At 42.4% G+C, this 19855-nt stretch overlaps 1 protein-coding gene across 4 annotated transcripts in view; it reads right to left on the reverse strand.

Moving 5' to 3' along the window:
• PTPRJ (protein tyrosine phosphatase receptor type J) overlaps positions 1–19855 on the reverse strand; it is an 82176-nt gene that overhangs the window by 11930 nt on the left and 50391 nt on the right. For all 4 annotated transcript variants that reach the window (XM_074543330.1, XM_074543328.1, XM_074543331.1 and 1 more), the window contains 18 exons: positions 17777–18046; positions 16923–17189; positions 15540–15806; positions 14025–14300; positions 12550–12825; positions 10555–10851; positions 10165–10299; positions 7433–7643; positions 7156–7271; positions 6512–6599; positions 5180–5221; positions 4182–4269; positions 3228–3318; positions 2353–2423; positions 2065–2199; positions 1513–1632; positions 1004–1164; positions 393–528 (listed from right to left, as the gene is read on the reverse strand). In XM_074543330.1, the coding sequence (XP_074399431.1) occupies positions 393–528; positions 1004–1164; positions 1513–1632; positions 2065–2199; positions 2353–2423; positions 3228–3318; positions 4182–4269; positions 5180–5221; positions 6512–6599; positions 7156–7271; positions 7433–7643; positions 10165–10299; positions 10555–10851; positions 12550–12825; positions 14025–14300; positions 15540–15806; positions 16923–17189; positions 17777–18046 (3047 nt within the window). The remainder of the gene's footprint in view (positions 1–392; positions 529–1003; positions 1165–1512; positions 1633–2064; positions 2200–2352; positions 2424–3227; positions 3319–4181; positions 4270–5179; positions 5222–6511; positions 6600–7155; positions 7272–7432; positions 7644–10164; positions 10300–10554; positions 10852–12549; positions 12826–14024; positions 14301–15539; positions 15807–16922; positions 17190–17776; positions 18047–19855) is intronic.

Genomic DNA, 19855 nt, shown 5'->3' on the forward strand with positions numbered 1-19855 from the left:
AGTGGTAATTTCTGTAGGAATACTTGTATTCCTGCAGAACACAAAAGCAAAGATGCACACTGAAGACCACTTGACTCCAGATATTTCTGGCTCACAACTAAAGCATAAACCCCCTATGGGTAAAAGTAGTTTGCAAAAAAGTCTGCTTCAGGATTTGATTCCTTCCAGCTGCGAATGCCAGTCCTACAAAGTACTCTGTAAAGACACTGCTTGGATGTACTATGGTCCCTGGCTGCAACTCCTTTTGTGGAGAAGAGATGGGGCAGGAAGGAGGGAAGTTAAGTGAAAAGCAGTTTTAACTCCTTAATATCTTATTGTCCTGTAACTCAGAGCTACGTCTGGATGATCATGCACATCTGAGAAAGGTGCTGCTGGATGGGAGAGAGCCCCACCTCAGTCTGCACCATGAGGGGCCGGTGCATGCGGAGGTCGTACACCACTCCGTACACATCCACGGTGTTCTCCATCTCCATCTGCTGGATCAGGCGGTCGATGGCGATGAACGTCCCCGTCCTCCCGACGCCGGCGCTGCAACGACACGGACAGGCTGTTTGTGCTTCCTCCCAACCACCTGCTCACTGCTGGCACGACAAAAAGCCAGGCAAGCCAGGATGATGCCTCCTGCTGTTTCAGTGGCATGGGTAATAAAAGTCTCTGCAGCACAGAGGGGTGGCTCTCATGCACAGAATTTACATACTAGCTCTTGAAAGGACATTTTTCCAGCTCCGTTTTCCAGGCTAGGAGAGATGCTCTGTTCTAATGACATTTTCTATCACTTCCTCTGCTACCTACACAGCACTGTTAGTTTCTGAAGCACCGGGCAAAGGTTTTAGTTTGGCAAGGTAAATAGCCCATGTCCTTACACAGAGAGACTTACTTTGGTTTTAATCCCCTTGAAATGGAATTGACTGTAAAAAACCAGTCAAGACAGAAAGAGACTGTACAAGACTGTAAAAAACCACACAAGACAGAAGTGTGCCTAACAGAAACACCTTCTTCCTACCTGCAGTGCACCAGAGTGGGAGAGTCCACTGGATTCTGGCTGTTGTACTCATGGACAAGGTGCCTGAAGTTGATGAGAAGGTCTGTTGTCTCTGGCACGCCATGATCTGGCCAGGAGGTGAAATGGAACTGGCGCACTGTGTGGCTCTCGGGGGTGTTGGACTGCAGGAAGAGTAGACATTAAAAAAATTAACACAAAAGACAATGAAAATTGGCTTCAGAGTGGCAACAGTTGGGCTTCCTGACACATGTACTGGCCCAAGCTCAGCTTCATCAAAGATGCCTGCTACAACTGCAGTGATTTCACCAATGATATTCCAGTTTCCCGCTTCCTTCTGCTGTGGTAGAGAATACTTTGAAATAATTTCCTTGTACTATACTTCAAGCTCATATACACTGCATTGTATTTACTGATGGGGATAATTGTTTGGTCCAAAAGATATTAGAGGTATCTACATGAGCACAAGGTTTGTTTACACACTAACAACCAACAATCAAGGCAGTCCTCACCTTTTCTACAGTGAAGTCCCTTATTGTCCATTCTGGAAGGACAACTTCTGAGACCATTGTCACAATAATGTCACCATAGCTCTTGGGTTGTTTGTCTGGCCAGTACTGCTCACATTTTGTCTAAGAAGAGAATTAGACACATTGCACACAACAATGAAACAACTCACTTTTAAATAACCCACCACTTGAAGCAGGGCTAGAAAGTATGTCACTCTTCTCAAGGGTGACCTGCACAAATTCCAGGGCAAGAGACCATCTACTAAAATCATTCTTTAGAGAGAAGAGAAGAACACATCCTTAACAACAGTGATTCCACACCCTGCTGAGACAATCTACTCTGGCAGTCAGCAGATATAAAAACAGCAAAAAGCTAAAAAAAAAAAAAAACCAACAACCAAAATAATTGTGCTTTTTTAAATCTAGAAAACAGTCTTCCACCAAGAGGATGGTTGTTAAAAGACAATGGCCAGTCCCCAAATGGCTAAGATAACAACAAAATTACAAGAAAGGCAGCCGCCTTCAAGAGACAATTCAGTATTGATAACAACATACCCGGGCTTGTTCCACACATTTTGTCAACATAACAATTGAATAGATACTCTTTTCCCAAATCATTTGCCAGAAGTCTTCTATAGTATTGGGTAATGGACCCTGTGCAGCAATAAATGCCTTCTTTGAATTATAGCCCTAAGAGGAAAAAAACAAAATAAATGTGCATATATATACACACACACAACATCAGTGAAAAATAAAGGCTTATTTTAAACATCATTATGAGCCCTTATGCCTACATCAGAAAAATACACATTATATTTCATTTCAGCTAATGAAGTAACTTACAGGCATATAGTTTGCATTAATATAGTCAGTTCCAGAGCTTTGATTTGAAAGTTTAACACGAGAAATATCATCTGCAGAAAGAAAAAAGGAAAAGACAACTATGAATTTTTGAACTGGAACCTTTCAGAACAATATTGTTTATCTAATACATGGTTTCTAAATAAAAGGTGTTCAATAAGCATTTTAAGAATAAGAATATAACCTTAGGAATCATAAATAGCAGCAGGCTTCAGGAAAAGGAGTGGCAAGGATAATCACTCAAGAAACACAGATTATTTTGGTTTTAAATATGGTTTGGTATTGCTAATTTATGTATTTTTATTCCAACACAAGATTTACTACAGTTTTAATTACTGGATAAAAAGAAGTGATTTGGCTCCTGTTGCCATGGCAGCCAATGTTTTTCCTCCAAAGCATCCTTAAGTACCTGTCACTGTTCAGTTTTCAATTACTTCTGACTCTCTGCTACATTGGGATGCCCACAGGCAGCTTGACAGGGCTTAAACTCTTACTTGATCTGCAAAGCTGGCCAGCAGGGTCTTAATATATCTCATAGCTTGCAAATTTATTTGTGTGTGGTCAACTGTTATCCTCTTGTGTTTTCAACCTGGACTGCACATTTCTCACAAATGGAAAATTAAAGCTATTTGCTTAAGGGAAGGTTCTTTAAAGAAGCTTTCCAAAGAAATATCCTTGAGGGAAGGCTCTTTCAGGTGTGTTTAGAAAATGACTTTGGGAAAGCAGCAACTCAAATTCATTCACCTGGAAAATGATATTTGAAACTGGGTACTATTAAAGCTGGATTAGCCAAACCCAATGGGTTTCACTTAAAAACTGAACCAGTAGAAGATGCAAACCCAAAGAGAATAACTCACATGGTAGGACGTTGTTGTATCTATTTTTCCCCCTGTTCTCAGGAAGTTCAGCAGCAAATTTGGGCTGATGAACACCAGCAGACTTGAGTTCCTACAATAAAAGGAGGATTCATGAGCACCTGATCCTGGTTTAGCAATCATACAGAAATGAGACAAACAGAAAAGTAGTCCAAACCCTTGTGTCCTGTGCTGTAAAAGTAGGCATGTTAAACTGGGATAAATGTCAATAAAAATCATCTTGTTACAGAGTGGGAGGGTGACAGTGGCAAATCTTTTAGAGAAGGGATTAATACAGAATGGAGGAATAGCAGCATGTTTAAAACCCACAGATGGACTTTAAAAGCCTGGAAACAATTTTGTGGAAACAGACACTGATATCAATGGCAGCATCCTCCCTGACACTTCCTTCCTGTCCTTTGTTCCTTACAGCAAGTGAGCTTTAGCACATTTCATAGAAAAACTCTTATGGTCAGTAAGCAAATCATAATTGCTGTTTCTCTGACTGAGCTATTCACAGGTGTGGTTTGCAAATCACACCCACGCACTGAAGAAATCAGTGGCATTAGCAACAGACCTGCCTTGATATGTATAAAAAAACCCACAACAACCCAAGATGAGAAAACTGAAGTGCAGAGAAATTATACAGTGTGCCCCAGGCTAAGTCTGCATATGACTAGGGCAAAAATTTCTCTGGTGAGAGCTCTGACAAGCAGGCCATGCCACAAGGCCACGGTCAGAGACAATAATTCAGGACAGGAAGTATTTATCATGCACTTCAACTAAATTCAGAGCTGCATAAGGGAAGGGAAGGCTATACACTCAGCTTAATCATCTCTATAAAAAAAGGACCCTTCTTTTCTCCTTCTGTAAGCCTTGTGCATGCTCCACAGGAAAGATGATTTGTCTTTCCAAAAATATTTGTCATGAAGCTCTCTCCCCAGTGAGGGCACATACCTCATACTCTTCAGCAAAACCACAGTTGGAGTCAGCTTGCTGCTTCTTAAAGTATGACTCAAAGTTCTCCACTTTAATCATTTTTGATCTAAAATGAGAAAAGCCACATGTAAGCAACTGGTGTTAGGTAAATAAGCCATGAATTAATTCAGTTAATGTGTTAGAAAGTATGCTTTACTTACTTCTTGATTCTTCAGGAGAGAGTGAGGGGAAGAAAAAAAAGCTGATTAGACACATGCAGTTGTATTTTTCATTATGTGAATCTAAGACTGAAAGCATGACTGTTAGTGGCAGCCACAAAACAGTGCATTTACAGGGGACAGGGTATCAAGCATAGCATTTAACTGCTCTGTTAAATCAAGGAGAGAACATTGCATCTTTCAGAAGAGGAACATCACACAAGCTGCTTACTCCCACTGGATTGACCCCATCCCCTGGTGTATTTTATGCCAACCATCAAGTCTACAGAGGTGGGATCCCATGGCATGTTCTGGCCATGGCTTTCCACCAGCACAAATTGGTGCCAATAACATGATTCAGTTGCAGTGCCTGTGACTTCCAATATATTGTGGTTACTCCCTCCATGGCCAGCTTTGACAATCACAACTTTATCTGGATGAATGGCTCAGCACAAAGTAGTCATTAAAAAAAAATTCAGATCACAGACCATATTTTGCTGTTTTGCATTTTATCAACAATTTTGATTGCTCCTTCAATGTGCATGAAATCTGTTTCATTCAAACCCTGTTTTTCAAAACCATGTGGAGCATTTGTGTGTCCAATAGTGATTCATGAAGTGAACACTCAGATCTCTGTGGTGGCTTTAGAAGTCTTAATCAACATGATTATTTTTAGTCTGCATGCTGGCATCTTTCAGTTCCACCAGGAATTAATACTTCAAAATTCTCTATAAAACTGCACAGAAAACAAGTATCTGAGTAATTTTTGCAAATATCACTTAAGCTCAGAAAATACCAGGAGAAAAGATATGGACTTACTTAATTGGAGAAAAAGACACTTCAGTATTTCTTTTATCTTTCCTATAAGGTGAAAGAAAACAACACAGGTTTGCAGTGGAATTCAATGGAATTTATACGAAATTTCTTATCTGTTTCCTTGTGCCTGTTGAGAACAATTTCTTTTAAAGCATCTTATTCAGTGAAAAAAAACCCCCTAAACTCCTGAGGCAAACTTTTACACCTGGAATTAAAAAAAGGCAACAAAAAACCCAACAAAAAAACCAACCAAACAAAAAACTTCACCCTTCTTTTAGTGATTCTGTCCAATGGGACTACTTCTTTCTGTTGGAACTAGAGCCTGGACACAAAGCATGTATTTTGGCGGAAAATGTACAAATGAAGGATCTGCACCACCAACTGATAACTCAGGAGAACTGCTGCTGGTCCCACAATCCCTACAGGAAGTGCTCAACAGCCATGTGTCAGTCATTCAGTGGTAGCTGAATGAAAAGAAATGTTGCTAAGCTTTAAAGGAAGCTCTTCCCAAGGTTGTACACAGCTATTGGACACAACTGTAAAAGTAACAACAGTTACTTAAAGCAACTAAGAAAACTGCACTAAGGGCCCTTTGGCTAACTCGACATAAAGGATGGTCAGAAGCAGGAAAAAGCCTTTGTGCACTCTTACATCCCAGATGATTTGAACAAGGCTGGAAACAGAGACCAGCTCAAACTCATCAGCTGCTGGAAACTCCACAATAGAAATTTCATGTGACAGGCTATCAAGCAATTAAAAAGAATGACTGATGGATAATTTAAAATCAAACCATCTAAGGTACAATTATACCAAATTACTTTTAGCACAATAATTTGAGATGTTTGCTCACTTGTGATTGAATGACTTCATCACCATTCATGAATGGTGAGACACTGGCACAGGTTGCCCAGAGAAGCTGTGGATGCCCCATCTCTGGCACTGTTGAAGGCCAGACTGGAAAGAAGCTCTGAGCAACCTGGGATAGTGGGAGGTGTCCCTGCCCATGGAAGGGGGTTGGAACTAGATGATCTTGAAGGTCCCTTCCAACCCAAGCCATCCTATGATTCCACAATTCTGTTCTATGAATTAAAATTTATTTTGTTTAGCTCTTCCCAACTCATAGTTTGTAACTATGGGCTTAAACAAAGTTATGAAACAAGTGGTTTGATACTTCAACTCTAATCTGTAACAAACAAACAACAGTTTAATACAACACATTTTAAAATATCTTGACAGCCATGTATCATGACAGACAGAGCCCTTTTTAGGAGAAAAATACTGAAGTCAAACACTGGTGCTCCTCAACACAACCAACACAGAACAAACACACATTACCTTCTCCTTCTCCAGAATATGAATCCCCCTACAGCAACTACAGCCAAGATAGCCAAGAGGCATCCAATAACCACTCCTGCAATAATACCTGATAAAAGAGAAAAGGTATTACTCATTGTCCTCTTCAGTAACACCTAACTGAATCAACATGCTACAGCAGAACTTTGCAAGTGAGTAATTGAGCATGCTTCACTCTACTAAAATATCTTGTCTTTACTGTCCTTTGGCAGTACCAGTATTGAAATCTCCTTAAGAATAATAACCAGAGAATTTTAAATTAATACAAAATTGGGATCAAAGGACCAATATCTGCATTTCAATACACCTGCTTCTAGTTTAACAGAACTGTCAAAGTTGCTATTTGCCACTTGTTGCTACACCAAAGTTTCACTGTGGCATCCAATCCCTTTTAGCATGCCATGGCTGTTGGCTACTCCTGTGGTGGAATCCTACATGGAAAAAAAGTACCTGCAGAACTAGTAAGGTATGAGTTTACAGAGCAGTGCCACTGCAAAGCTAGAAAGAAACAGTTCATACAGAGAAACCAACAGGTGTTTTGATATTATGAAACTTGCCACAATGAAGGAATCTCCACATGCTGTGTATGTGCCAAGCTGCCAGTCCTACATTTGACATCAACATACCTGGATCCTGGGGCAGTAAGACTGGTTCAGAGCAGGGTGAAAATGATACATAACTGTCTTCCCCCTCAATCACATCATCCGAAAAGATTATGTTAGTGAAACCGGCAACACACGCCCTGTTGAAAAGGAAGGAATAAGAAAAAAAAAAAAAAACAAAAAACAGGTACATTACAGGGTTTTAACAGCCTTTAAAGCAAGATCTGTAATCTTTCCACTAGATGATCTTCTAGGTTTCAATAGCAGAAAACTTATCAAAAGGGTGGTTTGAAATAAATACCTGTATGAACGAAGAGGGATCAATGGTCCGTTTTCGTAGCCATACATTGTGTTTCCCTTGCCTACATTGATGATGTTTTTATCACTCTGAGAACGGGAAGAACGTGAATCTGCCTGCTCTGCTTTTATGACATATGTAACATAGGCAGTTGTTGTCTTCTTCTTGAAATCTTTGTATGTGTTGTTCAACTTAGACTTCAAAGACTCAGAACCTTCAGGAAACAACAAGAACATGGATATAATTCATCCCCTGGTTTTCTATCAATTGGCACAGTGGCTGAGATTGTCACATGAACTACAATTGTTATTCCTCCACAAGTACTGCTTGAAATGAATGGCTGAGAGCAACAGATAATCTCAGAAACCTCTTCTACTGCAGTGCAATCTACTGCACCACCCAGCACTATTTGTTTTAATTTGCTATTGGTTTTACTTCTAACATGTATAGGAGCTTATGAATAAAGGTGCATTAATGCTGGAACCAGGCATCCTCATGGACAGATTTCACCAGGCAAATCAGCTTTATCCATGTGTGTTCTATCCATTCCTGTATGTAGAGAGTAAAATACAAATGGTGTAGAAAAAAATTCATCAGTATTTGTGCTACCCAAAAAGCATCAGGCCTTATTCAGGGTGGCACTAAACTTGTCCTGACCTTGTTATATCCTACAAGAAGTCTCACACCTGAACTGTAGGAGACAAAAGAGGTTATTTTTGCCTTCCCTTGATATAGACAAGCACTGGACAAGACAATGATCAGAACAATTTCCCCTTCAGAAGATTAAGAACAGGCTGCCACAGTGAGCAGTGACCAACAGGACACCATTTGCAGAACAGCATCACTTTCCAGTGTCTGTTCTTATAGCAGACAAACCCTAGAATCTTGAGGCAATTATTCAGTTGAGGCACATGTAACCTAAGAGGTAATAATAAACTCAACTTATCAGTTGTCCCAACAACTCAAGAGCAAACGAACTGACAAATCTTCCCAGTGCTGAGGCTGGACAAAGAATCTCACTCATTTGACAGAAGTTTGCTCTCTACTGACTGTCTTTACAAAGCTAAAAGGTCCTTCTAAAAGTGGGTATAATACTGAATTCACCATTAAAAAGGAGAAGCCTTCCAGGAGGTTCTGAAAGGCGGAAAAGCTCTGACAAGTTTTCTAGAGCTGTGCAGACAAGGGGCGATCTACCACCAGCAGCAAAGCTCTCCTCAATTGTAACTCTGTAGGAACATGGTGCAACACAACTCTTCTGGAGCACTAACTTGGTCTCACTAAAACCAGATGAGGTTGCAAATAACTCAGCTGCCTAGAAATGGGTGTTTAATACTACCTGAGGTATGTTATGTCTTGTCTTGTCCCTAGTTTGCTTTCCAACAAAGGGTACATCCCTGGTTCTACCTGCAGCTCCTCGTAGGTGCCTTGAATACCACCCTACAACATTTCAAACAGCCTTAGACAACAGAATAAAGCATTGTGGATTTCTTACACAACAGAGTAAATTCCTCTCTGTCTATCCTAAAGGCAACCATGACTGGTTTAGAACAGAGAAACACATCTCAAGAATATTTGTGCTATTTCAACAATAAGGCTGAAGAGATGCTTGGCTGTGAGGCTGTCTTCTGCTCCCACCAAAGCACTCACTGTAAACTACAGATGTGGGCAACCTTCCTCCCTTATTTCTCTCAGTCTCATCCTAGAAAGTCCTCCTTGAATATCTTCCAATCCAAACCACACAGAAGAATACACCAGATCTCCTTGTGACTAACCAGCACTGGCTGAAGTTATAAGCAGAGCTGCAGACAAGAGACTGGCATTCAAATCAGCAATTCTGGGGCAGCTGGGTAGGCATGTGAAAAATAGGAATTTTCTGCACTGATGTGATGTAACACACACACACACACATATACACACACCCACACAAACATGCATTTCTTGGATATGTATTGCATGGAAAACCACTGAAGGAAGATCTATAATCAAAATTGTGTAACATGAATTTCCAGTGTTGTAACAAAGGGTAAGCATGACTGTGAACTCCCACTTAGCAGAAACTGTCTCCATGAGGTGCCTCATTCCTCCAGTGCATGGGCAAAAATGAACAGTTGTTCAAGTGGAACCTATGCTGCAAAACTAAGTTCCTTTATTTAGTGTTTTATCACCAGACATTCGCCTATCAGAGATATTTCTCAGTTCTCTAGTTTTCCATAGAATTTAACTTCCATTAATGCTGTCAATGATATTTAAGCCTTCCACCCACATCCCATCTCTCTCAGTTAAAGTATTTTGGGTAAAATCAGGAATAAAAAAGCTCTTTTCCTTTTAAGACCTTACTGCAGGCATCTTTCAGCTGAAGAAGAAAGGGGGAAGAAAATTTCATATTCCAAAGCTGCTTCAATTAGCTGGTCTGAAAATTATTCTGTGGGGAAAGAAAGGACACTACACAATCTTGGGGAAAGGAATCACTGGCAAATCAAGGTGACAGCAGCACAAAGGCAATACATAAGAGATTTATGTACAAAGATAAGTCAGGAAGGAAAAGGCTGAGTGGAAACAGGCACCTTCTGAAAACAATGAGTGACCTGACTTTAAGCAAGGTATCTGCCTCATGATTTCTGAAAAGTGATTGAAAATTCTGAGCCTGCCTTTTCTTTATGTTTAACCCCTACTTAGAGTGTAAAACATAATGCCGCCTAGTAAACTGTTAGCTGAAAACATCACAAACACCTTACTTTGATCTTCTGTTGTAATCATTATTGCATAGGCTTCCAATGGACCATTCAGTGAATCAAAATCAGAGAATTCAACAGACAAAGAGCTGTGACTGACGGCCTTGACTGAAGGAACTTCGTTTGGAGGAGGTGGGTCTGCCAACAAAAACATTTTTTAGTACATTAAGCACTGATAAAAATTTTCCAAACAAGAAAAGGCTATGATGCCAACACTGTTCACATAAATGCATATTTATTGTGCATCACAATAAATCACTATGAATTAATATAGTGTTCTATTCATATTCTGCAGGTTGATAATGTAGTGCATACCAAGTCTGGTATTCTTCAATCATGAAGTTAATATTTTTGTCCTATGAATATCTTTCATGCTTGGATCTTAATGCTTACCAGTAATGCTGGTGTGACACAAGTTGTCCACTGCAGAGCTTGCAGAGCCATTTTGAAGAGTCCTAATATTAACATTATAGGTGCTGAAAAAACTTAATAATTCTATTGTGAGGTTTTGCTCGACGCCTTCTCCCGTGCAGCGTGGAGCCGTGTCTTCTCTCACTACCTCAGAAGTACTTATATTATATATTTTGATACTGAAGCCAGAGTTGTTACCAGAAGGACATTTCCACTTCAGCATTAGGCAAGGCTGCTTGGCCACTGGCTCACACTCAAGTGAATCCACTGAGACAGGAACTGCCAAAAGAAAAACGAATAACAAAAAAGAAGGAGTATGAAATCAAGCCTTGCCCTTAGAAAAAGCTGTGTATTTGTATGTTATGTGTATAAATGCTTGTAAAACTTCAGTATTCCTTCCCCTTTTAAAAAGATGCCTACATGGCACCTACTGCCTACACAAGGACTTGTCACCTATGAGGAAGACAACTATTTAACACAATACACAGACCTATTCTGTGCTCTTTACCTCCTCTACAGACAGGGTTACTGGGAAAATTTAGGCTGATTATCTAGTAAGATCAGCAACATTTTCAAAATACTGTTCAACCCTTTAACATATTACTCTAAGAACATTTTAGAGTATTACGTAGACTGCCACTAAATCCCTCTATAATTATGTAAAACTCTTAGGGGTGAACACATAACAAAATTAATTTAATCTCTGTCCATTAAGAGCACAGCAGTAGCCATCCTTAAAAGCAGCAACTATAACAAGTCATTTTGGGTGAGAGTCTTCTCAGATGTAGTATAAAAACTGCAACCTTATGACTAGATAGAGAAAGATACTTAAAAAGTAAAGCAGCAGGAAGACTGAGAAGAAAGGTTCCCCTAACTAAACATCTTGTAAAACTTGGCCTTCAGGACCAAAACACTTATAAATCTACAATTACAATACACACTTAATTTATTTCCTCTCTCAGTAATGAAGTATTTGGTACTGTCAAATACAGGGGTTATAGACTCACCTATTAAATTATTTTGTTGTTAGAAGGGGTATTATTTTAAGAAACTAAGGAGAAGCACAATTGTGTACCAGAAGAAACAGATTTAGTAAAACTAGATGTGAGTGACTAGGGCTTACTTCTACTGCAATTTATAAATATTTTTCTTCAGTAACACTGTCAGCTACTCCTACAAAAACAGTGAAAATACAGGAGATTACAGACAACCCCTGAAACACCTCTGACACTTGGTGACAATGGATGCCTGGTTTGTAAAGGACTCATGACTTTTGATGTCTATCCTGTAGGAATAGTTAGATGAAGTATCATCAGTGCTTCATAGGAAATGTCAGAGGCCAGCATACTCTACCCTGATAAGGAGAAAAATGCTGGGCTCTGTGAAAGTCATGAGAAGATTCCAGAAACTCAGCCAAGCAGCACTTTTAGAGCACCAGCAACTCTCCAAGTTCATCGAGAACCCCTTTGGAAAATCCACTCAGGAGATCTGAGCCAGATGAATTTTGCCTCAGTCAACATGGGATAAAACAAAGGAAAGGAGAAGGCAGCACATCATCACAACAAGGAGGAAAAGTCACAATGCCTAACATGAGGAATGCAGAAATAACTTAGCTTTCTGTCTGCTGATGGGCTGAGCAAAGCAGCAGGGCTGACAGCCACACCATCCTGTGCTGCCCAAGATCAGCTGCATCCACAGGCCCTCCAAAGGGGGAAGTTCCCCAGGCACGATGCAGACTCTGTGGGAGGCCTTCCAAATGAGAACCTAAGGGCTTCACCCAGAGGAAACAGAGGGCAACAAAACAAACTGCAAGGGTCAGCCTCCCACACATTAGCATTGCTGACTCCAGGTACCTTTGTGCAGCACTTCCGCCAAACATAATATTGTATTTCAAACCCTGGGCAGGTGGGCAGAGCCCTGTGCTCCACAGCAAAGCACAGGCTACTAGGAACAGGGATGTGAGAAACCATGACTTACATGTATACCGGTCTATGGACACTCCTTCTCCTTCTGTCTTATTATCAGCTGCTACAGCAAATACCGTGAAGTTGTACAGTGTCCCAGGGATTAAGTCAGTAATTTCTGCTTTGGTTTTATTAGATGTCACATTGTTCCCATGTGTATCATTTGTAACATTGACAACCTCTATCCTGTACGTGTAGGTGTCAGCAGCGCTGTCATTCACCACCCATTTTAAGGTGACAGAAGTCACATTAATGGATTCTGCCTCGAGATCGAGAACCCGGCTTGGCCCTGTGAAATGCAAAACAACAACTCATTAGCCTGCAAGAAGAGCTGCTCACAGACATGGAAACAAGGAACACAGCCACACCAGGGCTTCACTTCCCTCACACCACTCATGGTGTAGCGTGCAAGAGCACCCCAAGAACATCACCAGGCATTCCTGGAGGCTTTGGCACCACTGGGCAGCTAAGACAGAATTGATGTAATGTAACCTTGAGTGGCAGTCATCTCCCTTTGACATTCTATAGCAGAACACATCATTACAATGCCACAGCTCCAGGATTTTGCTCAGAAATTCAGAGATGTTGGTCAGGAGAGATACAAGGGGGCGAGTGGTCTGGAGAAAGGAGATGGTGGTCCATCTGTGTACTGTAGAGAAATAGCTACGTGACAAGAGCCCAGCTAATCTAAGTTCTGCACCTGCAAGGACACTGTCCTTGAGCACAGCAGTGTTACCTTAACAAAGTGCTGTAGTTAAGAGACTAGACACATGAGAAAAAGCAATGTAACTCCTTTGGAATGAAGAAGCTGATATCTGTATATAACCAATAGACTGTTAACTTACAGAATATGCATGAGCTTATTACTTGTTGTGTATAAAAGTTTGATGCGCTCTTCAATAAACGCAGCTTGTTGAACACTCATATTGAAGGTCTCAAGCCTTCCCTGCACCGAGACAAATGGCCAGCTGCGACAGTGTACAGCAAAAGGTAAGGAACTTCAAACATCACAGAAAAGGAACAGAGGTGATGAAAGGTGGCAAAGGAGCAGCTTGCCTAGGTCGTGCCAGGAATGTGCTCCTGAGCCAGTGTTATCTACAGTTCATTCTGCTCCAGCCACAGGGCCCCAGATCACAGTATCTCTATATGGGAGCCCTTAAAAGAATGTTCTGAGCCCCCAGTCCTCCAAGAAATGAAGGCAATAATTGCACTCACAAAAATCCCAGGCCAGAGAGAATGTCTTGGGAAGAGTCCACTGTGACACAGTTCTTGGTAACCAAATTTAACAATCATTGGTTTAGAGGTGTTTGTTTTACCTTGCTTTTTCAAAGAAGGCTATGTCTCTTTCACACAAACATCTCTGACTACAGGCAGGCAAAGCACAGCAACTCTGCCAGCAACATTTAAATTTCAGGCCATGTAAGGTGGGCAGAGCCCTTTGCTGCACAGCAAAACACAGCAACAGCAATGCAGGAAACTGTGACTTACTTGTATACAGTTTTCTGGACTCTCCTTCTCCTTCAGTCTTATTATCAGCTGCTACAGCAAATACCGTGAAGTTGTACAGTGTCCCAGGGATTAAGTCAGTAATTTCTGCTTTGGTTTTATTAGATGTCACATTGTTCCCATGTGTATCATTTGTAACATTGACAACCTCTATCCTGTACGTGTAGGTGTCAGCAGCGCTGTCATTCACCACCCATTTTAAGGTGACAGAATTCACACCAATGGATTCTGCCTCAAGATCAAGAACCCGGCTGGGCCCTGTGAAAGGCAAAGCAACAACTTGTTAGCCTGCAAGAACAGGTGCTCACAGACATGGAAACAAGGAACACAGCCACACCAGCGCTTCACTTCCCTCACACCACTCATGGTGCAGAGTGCAGGAGCACCCCAAGAACATCACCAGGCATTCCTGGAAGCTTTGGCATTAATAGCTGGGTAGCAGGAAATTGAGAATGAGCCATCTCAAGCATGACTGATTTTCCTTTTACAGGAAAAGACAAGAGGGGCACAGGCCTGCCCAGTGCTACCACTCACAGGGCTTCACCTGGCAAAAAGGTAGTCATTAAGGAGAGAACAGTGGAGGGGAAAGATACCAGTGGTGCAACTCTGTTCAGCAAAATACAAGGAAGATGAAATATCACTAGAGGAGGATTAGCAGTGATGAACCAGACACTCTAAACCAATCCTCATGCCTGCACTTCACTCTCATAGAAGAGAAATCATGTCCAAACCCGCTAGAGACACTGTCTCCAGCCACCTATTTTTTCTGCATCTGTCTCCTATTCTTTCTGCATCTTTAAAAGAGGGCAATTAGCCATTACAGACAGATAGCACAGGGGATACCTTTGGGCATTGACTGGTCATCTAGGATCATACATGAAGGCACATTTTAAGAAAAGACAAATGACAAGAACATTCATCCATCCTCCTTCAAATGCACTGCCTAGAAAGATCAGGCTGGGCTACTGCCTTGGAAGCCAGCTCCAAAATGGCCCATCCAACACCACATGTCAAGACTTTTAATACTCAACATGGCAAGGAGCTGGATGGCCAAAGGAGTTCTCCTGATCTAGCATTGCCTGAATCTCTCTCCTGGCTGCACCACAATGGCAGCTATAGGCCCCCAAATCACACAAGCTCATCTGGCATAAAATGCTCTTTGTGGGAACCCCTTAAAATGAGAATCTCAGGGCCCCATACTCTAGGTAATAAATGCAAATGTCCCTTTCACAAATTTGCAAGAGACCAGTGCTCAGGGAAAAGTATCTTCTCCTTGCTGAAAGCAAGCTTTACCAATACCTTTGTACCAGGGCAATTCTGCTTTTACACTAACATCCATCTCTAACTTGGAGATTGGCCATCTCCAGCTCCAGAATAGAATCATCACCTCTGCCTGCAACAGTCTTAAATTACAGCCCTGGGGGGGTGGGCAGACCCTCATGCTGCACAGCAAAGCACAGACCACCAGCAACAGCAATGCAGGAAAATGTGACTTACTTGTATACAGGTCTTTGAGACTTCCCTCTCCTTCTGTCTCATTATCAGCTGCTACAGCAAATACTGTGAAGTTGTAGTGTGTCCCAGGGATTAACCCAGTAATTTCTGCTTTGGTTTTATTGGATGGCACATTCTTCACAAATGTACCATTGACAACCTCTATCCTGTACGTGTAGGTGTCAGCAGCGCTGTCATTCACCACCCATTTTAAGGTGACAGAATTCACACCAATGGATTCTGCCTCGAGATCAAGAACTTTGCTGGTCCCTGTGAAAGGCAAAGCAACAACCCATCAGAAAAAAGAAATAAAGAAGAGCCACAGCCACATTTTCCTATTCCACACAGAATGAGCATCACCTGGTGCCAAGCTTCACTTCCCCATTTCCGGCATTCACACTGAGGCATCTCTGGAAAGGTCATAGGAGCTTTGGGGAATATTCTATTTAATTTCATATCCAACAATCACTTGTTTCCACAGTGGTTTTCCAGACAGAGAAACAGATGGAAATCAGGGAAGGAAACTGTCCAAGCTGATCTTGATCTGTTTAACTCAAAATTGTGCCCATGAGTCTCAATTTGAGATCTTCAGCCTAAACTCTCCTCAATACCAGGAAAAAGAATTGGGCTGCTTGAACAGGTCCAACAGCTGACATATCTTAGGGGGCTGTGTCTGCAAGCCTGACTCAGCACCAATTCTAGACAGATAAAACTTGCTTCAGGCAGCTTAGAAAAGTTTATAGACTCAGCAGCAGCTCCAGGACACACTCCTCTAAATTGCATTGTAGGGAAATTGCCTGTTCTCTTTGCATTTCTAAGCTACAGATAAAAGTAGTATCTATTTCTATCCCATCTATCTAGTCTAGGAAAAAGGTGCCCTGGCAAAAAACCAAAAGGATTGGCACCATACTTGATACAGCAACCCCAGGAAGTGAGTCAGTCACAGCCCACAGGAACCTCAGGCCCCAGACTCTTAAAGAGCTCAAAACAATTTTAAGGAAAAAAAGCCTCAGTGACTGTGGCACCACATCCCTGCACACCACATCTTTTGGTACGAGCTGTGGTAACGCACTCCCAGAGGCGTTGTGAGGGGTCTGTTCAGCCCTCAAGTGTCTAGGAAAAGTCCAGCTGTGGGAGCAGCTGGATCTCTACACAGTCTTGAGCAGACATGCTGATGAAATAACCAATTTACAGGTGGCAAATGCAAACACAGAGACAATTTCAGTCCGTTTGCAAAGATCGCTGCATTGCTGTGCGCACATAACTGGAGCAGAAAAGCAACGTCACAACAAGAAACAGGAAAAAGCTGAAAACCCAAAGTAAGAAAGCAGAGCAATTTGGTACAAACAGCACAGTTATTTGCAATTGGAGGCACCATTTCCTTACTTGTATACAGATTTCTGGACTCTCCTTCTCCTTCAGTCTTATTATCAGCTGCTACAGCAAATACTGTGAAGTTGTACGGTGTCCCAGGGATTAACCCAGTAATTTCTGCTCTGGTTTTATTAGATGGCACATTCTTCACAAATGTACCATTGACAACCTCTATCCTGTACGTGTAGGTGTCAGCAGCGCTGTCATTCACCTCCCATTTTAAGGTGACAGAATTCACACCAATGGATTCTGCCTGAAGATCATGAACTTGACTGGGCCCTGTGAAATGCAAAGCAACAACTCATTAGCCTGCAAGAACAGCTGCTCACAGACATGGAAACAAGGAACACAGCCACACCAGGGCTTCACTCCCCTCACACCACTCATGGTCCACAGTGCAAGAGCACCCCAAGAACATCACCAGGCATTCCTGGAGGCTGTTGCACCACTGGGCAGCTAAGGGAGAACTGAAGACAAGCCATGCTCAGTGGCATCTACCTCCCTTTGACACTCCAAAGGAGAAGCTTTGGTCATCATTGAAGCAGAGCTCCCAGGGAATCCAGAGAGGTGGACAGGAAAGGGAAGGTATGGTTGGCAATGAAGGCAATTTCAGTTTGGTTGATTGGTTGGTTTTTGGTTTAGTAGTTGTTGTGGAGGATTTTTTGGTTTATGGTGGGAGGTTAGAGGGAGTTTGGTGTTTACTAAGTAAATAAATAAATGACGGCTATGTTTCTTCAATACATTCCTAGCATCTGGCCCAGTTAAGGCTGCTATTAAGTTAAAGCCTCAGGCAGGTGGGAAGAGTTCTGTCCTGCACAGCAAAGCACAGACCATCAGCAATAAGAATGCAAAAAACTGTGACTTACTTGTATACAGGTCTATGGGACTTCCCTCTCCTTCTGTCTCATTATCAGCTGCTACTACAGCAAATACTGTGAAGTTGTACAGTGTCCCAGGGATTAACCCAGTAATTTCTGCTCTGGTTTCATTGAATGTCACATTCTTCACAAATGTACCATTGACAACCTCTATCCTGTACGTGTAGTTGTCAGCAGCGCTGTCATTCACCTCCCATTTTAAGGTGACAGAATTCACACCAATGGATTCTGCCTCGAGATCATGAACTTGGCTGGGCCCTGTGAAAGGCAAGACAACAACCTGTCAGTCTGCAAGAAGAGCTGCTTACAGACATGGACACAAGGAACACAGCCACACCAGGGCTTCACTGGGCAGCTAAAAGAGAACTGAAGACAAATCATTCTGAGAGTCATTAATCTCCCTTTGACACCCCAAAACATAAGTACAGGCCATTTCAGTGATTGAACTCCTAAGGCTTCCCTTGGGAATCCAGAGGTGGGCAGGAAAGTGATAGAGTGGAATGGAATATACACTTAGAAGAGACCTATAACTACCCTCATCCATCTACCTGAGCACTCCATGCCTCACCAAAAGTTAAAGGGTATTACTGAACGTATTGTCCAAAGGCCTCAAACACAGAAGGGCTTGGGGCACTGACCACCTCTCTAGGAAGCCTATTGCAATGTTTGAACCCTCTGTCAGTACAGCAATGCTTTCCTAATGTCAAGCCTAAACCTTCCCTAAAGCCACTTTGAACTATTCCCACTCATCACCTCCCTGGACACCAGAGAGTAGAGATCAGTCTCTCCCCTTGCATTTCCCCTCCTCAGGAAGCTGAGGAGAACAATGAAGTCACCCCTCTGCCTCCTTTTGTCCAAACTAGATAAGCTCAAAGCCCTCAGCTGCTCCTTACAGGGCAGGCACTTCAGCCCTTGCACCAGCTTTTTTGCCCTCCTCTACAGGCATTCCAGGACCTTCACATCCTTCTTCAATTGCAGGGCCTAGAACCGTACCCAGTATGCATTCAACTCCTGCATCCATACCTTGATAAACATGTTGAGCAGCCCTAGGACTGAGCCCTGAGGACAGCACTGGTGGCTGCTCAGCAGCCAGACACAGTCCCACTCTCTGGAACCCTGGGAACTCTGCCCTGCAGCCAGCTCCACACCCAGCACACCATGAACCCCCTCATCCCACAGCTGGACAACTTGTCCAGAAGGATGCTGTGAGGGACAGAAGCAAAAAATCTCAGTAAAATGCAGAAAAACTACATTCACCACCTTCCCTTCCCCTCCAGGTGGGTGACTTTACCACACAGCTAAGGTAAAAAGATGAAATTGATTAAATGGGACTTTCCCTTTGTGACCCGTGTTGATGGCACCTGATGACTGCATTATTCTTAAAATACCTTTTAACAGTACTCAGTACAATCTCCTCCATAATTTTTCCAGGAACTGAGGTTGGTCCAGCAGACCTGCAGGTTCCTGGGTCTTTCCTCCCACCCTCCTGGTAAATAGGAATAGCAGTGGCTGGCAGGGACCTCCCCAGCTCCCAAGGCCTTTGGTAGTTGATGGAGAGGGGTCCTGTGTAACACCAGTGAGATCTTTCTGCACTCAGGGATGAATCCCAACAGGCCCTATGGACTTGTGAACTTTCATCTGATACAGGTGGTCCATCACAGTTCCAGTGTCCACAAGGGGAAAGCCACTGTCCCAGCTCTCACGGCCTCCAGCTCTGGGGATTGGGCACACCAAGGTCTATCAGTATCACTGAAAACTGAGCTACAACACACATGGAATGCCTCTGCATCTCCTTCATCCCTATTATCCAGGTGACCATCTTCAACAAGGATCATTCAATGGTTTCTTTAGACCTCCCCCTTGCTATTAATGTACTTCAAAAACCCTTTCTTGTTATCTGAAAGAGCACTGGCCAGTTTCAACTGTGACTGAGTTCTGGCCCTGGTGTCTTCTTCATGCATAGACAAACCACAGCTCTGTAATCCCCCTGAGAGGCCTGACCTCACTTTCAAAACTCATACAATTTCTTCATCCTCTGGAGTTCCACCAGGAGTTCCTTGTTCACCA

The sequence above is a fragment of the Zonotrichia albicollis genome, chromosome 6 (genome assembly GCF_047830755.1).
Source record: "Zonotrichia albicollis isolate bZonAlb1 chromosome 6, bZonAlb1.hap1, whole genome shotgun sequence".
Classification (NCBI taxonomy): domain Eukaryota; kingdom Metazoa; phylum Chordata; class Aves; order Passeriformes; family Passerellidae; genus Zonotrichia; species Zonotrichia albicollis.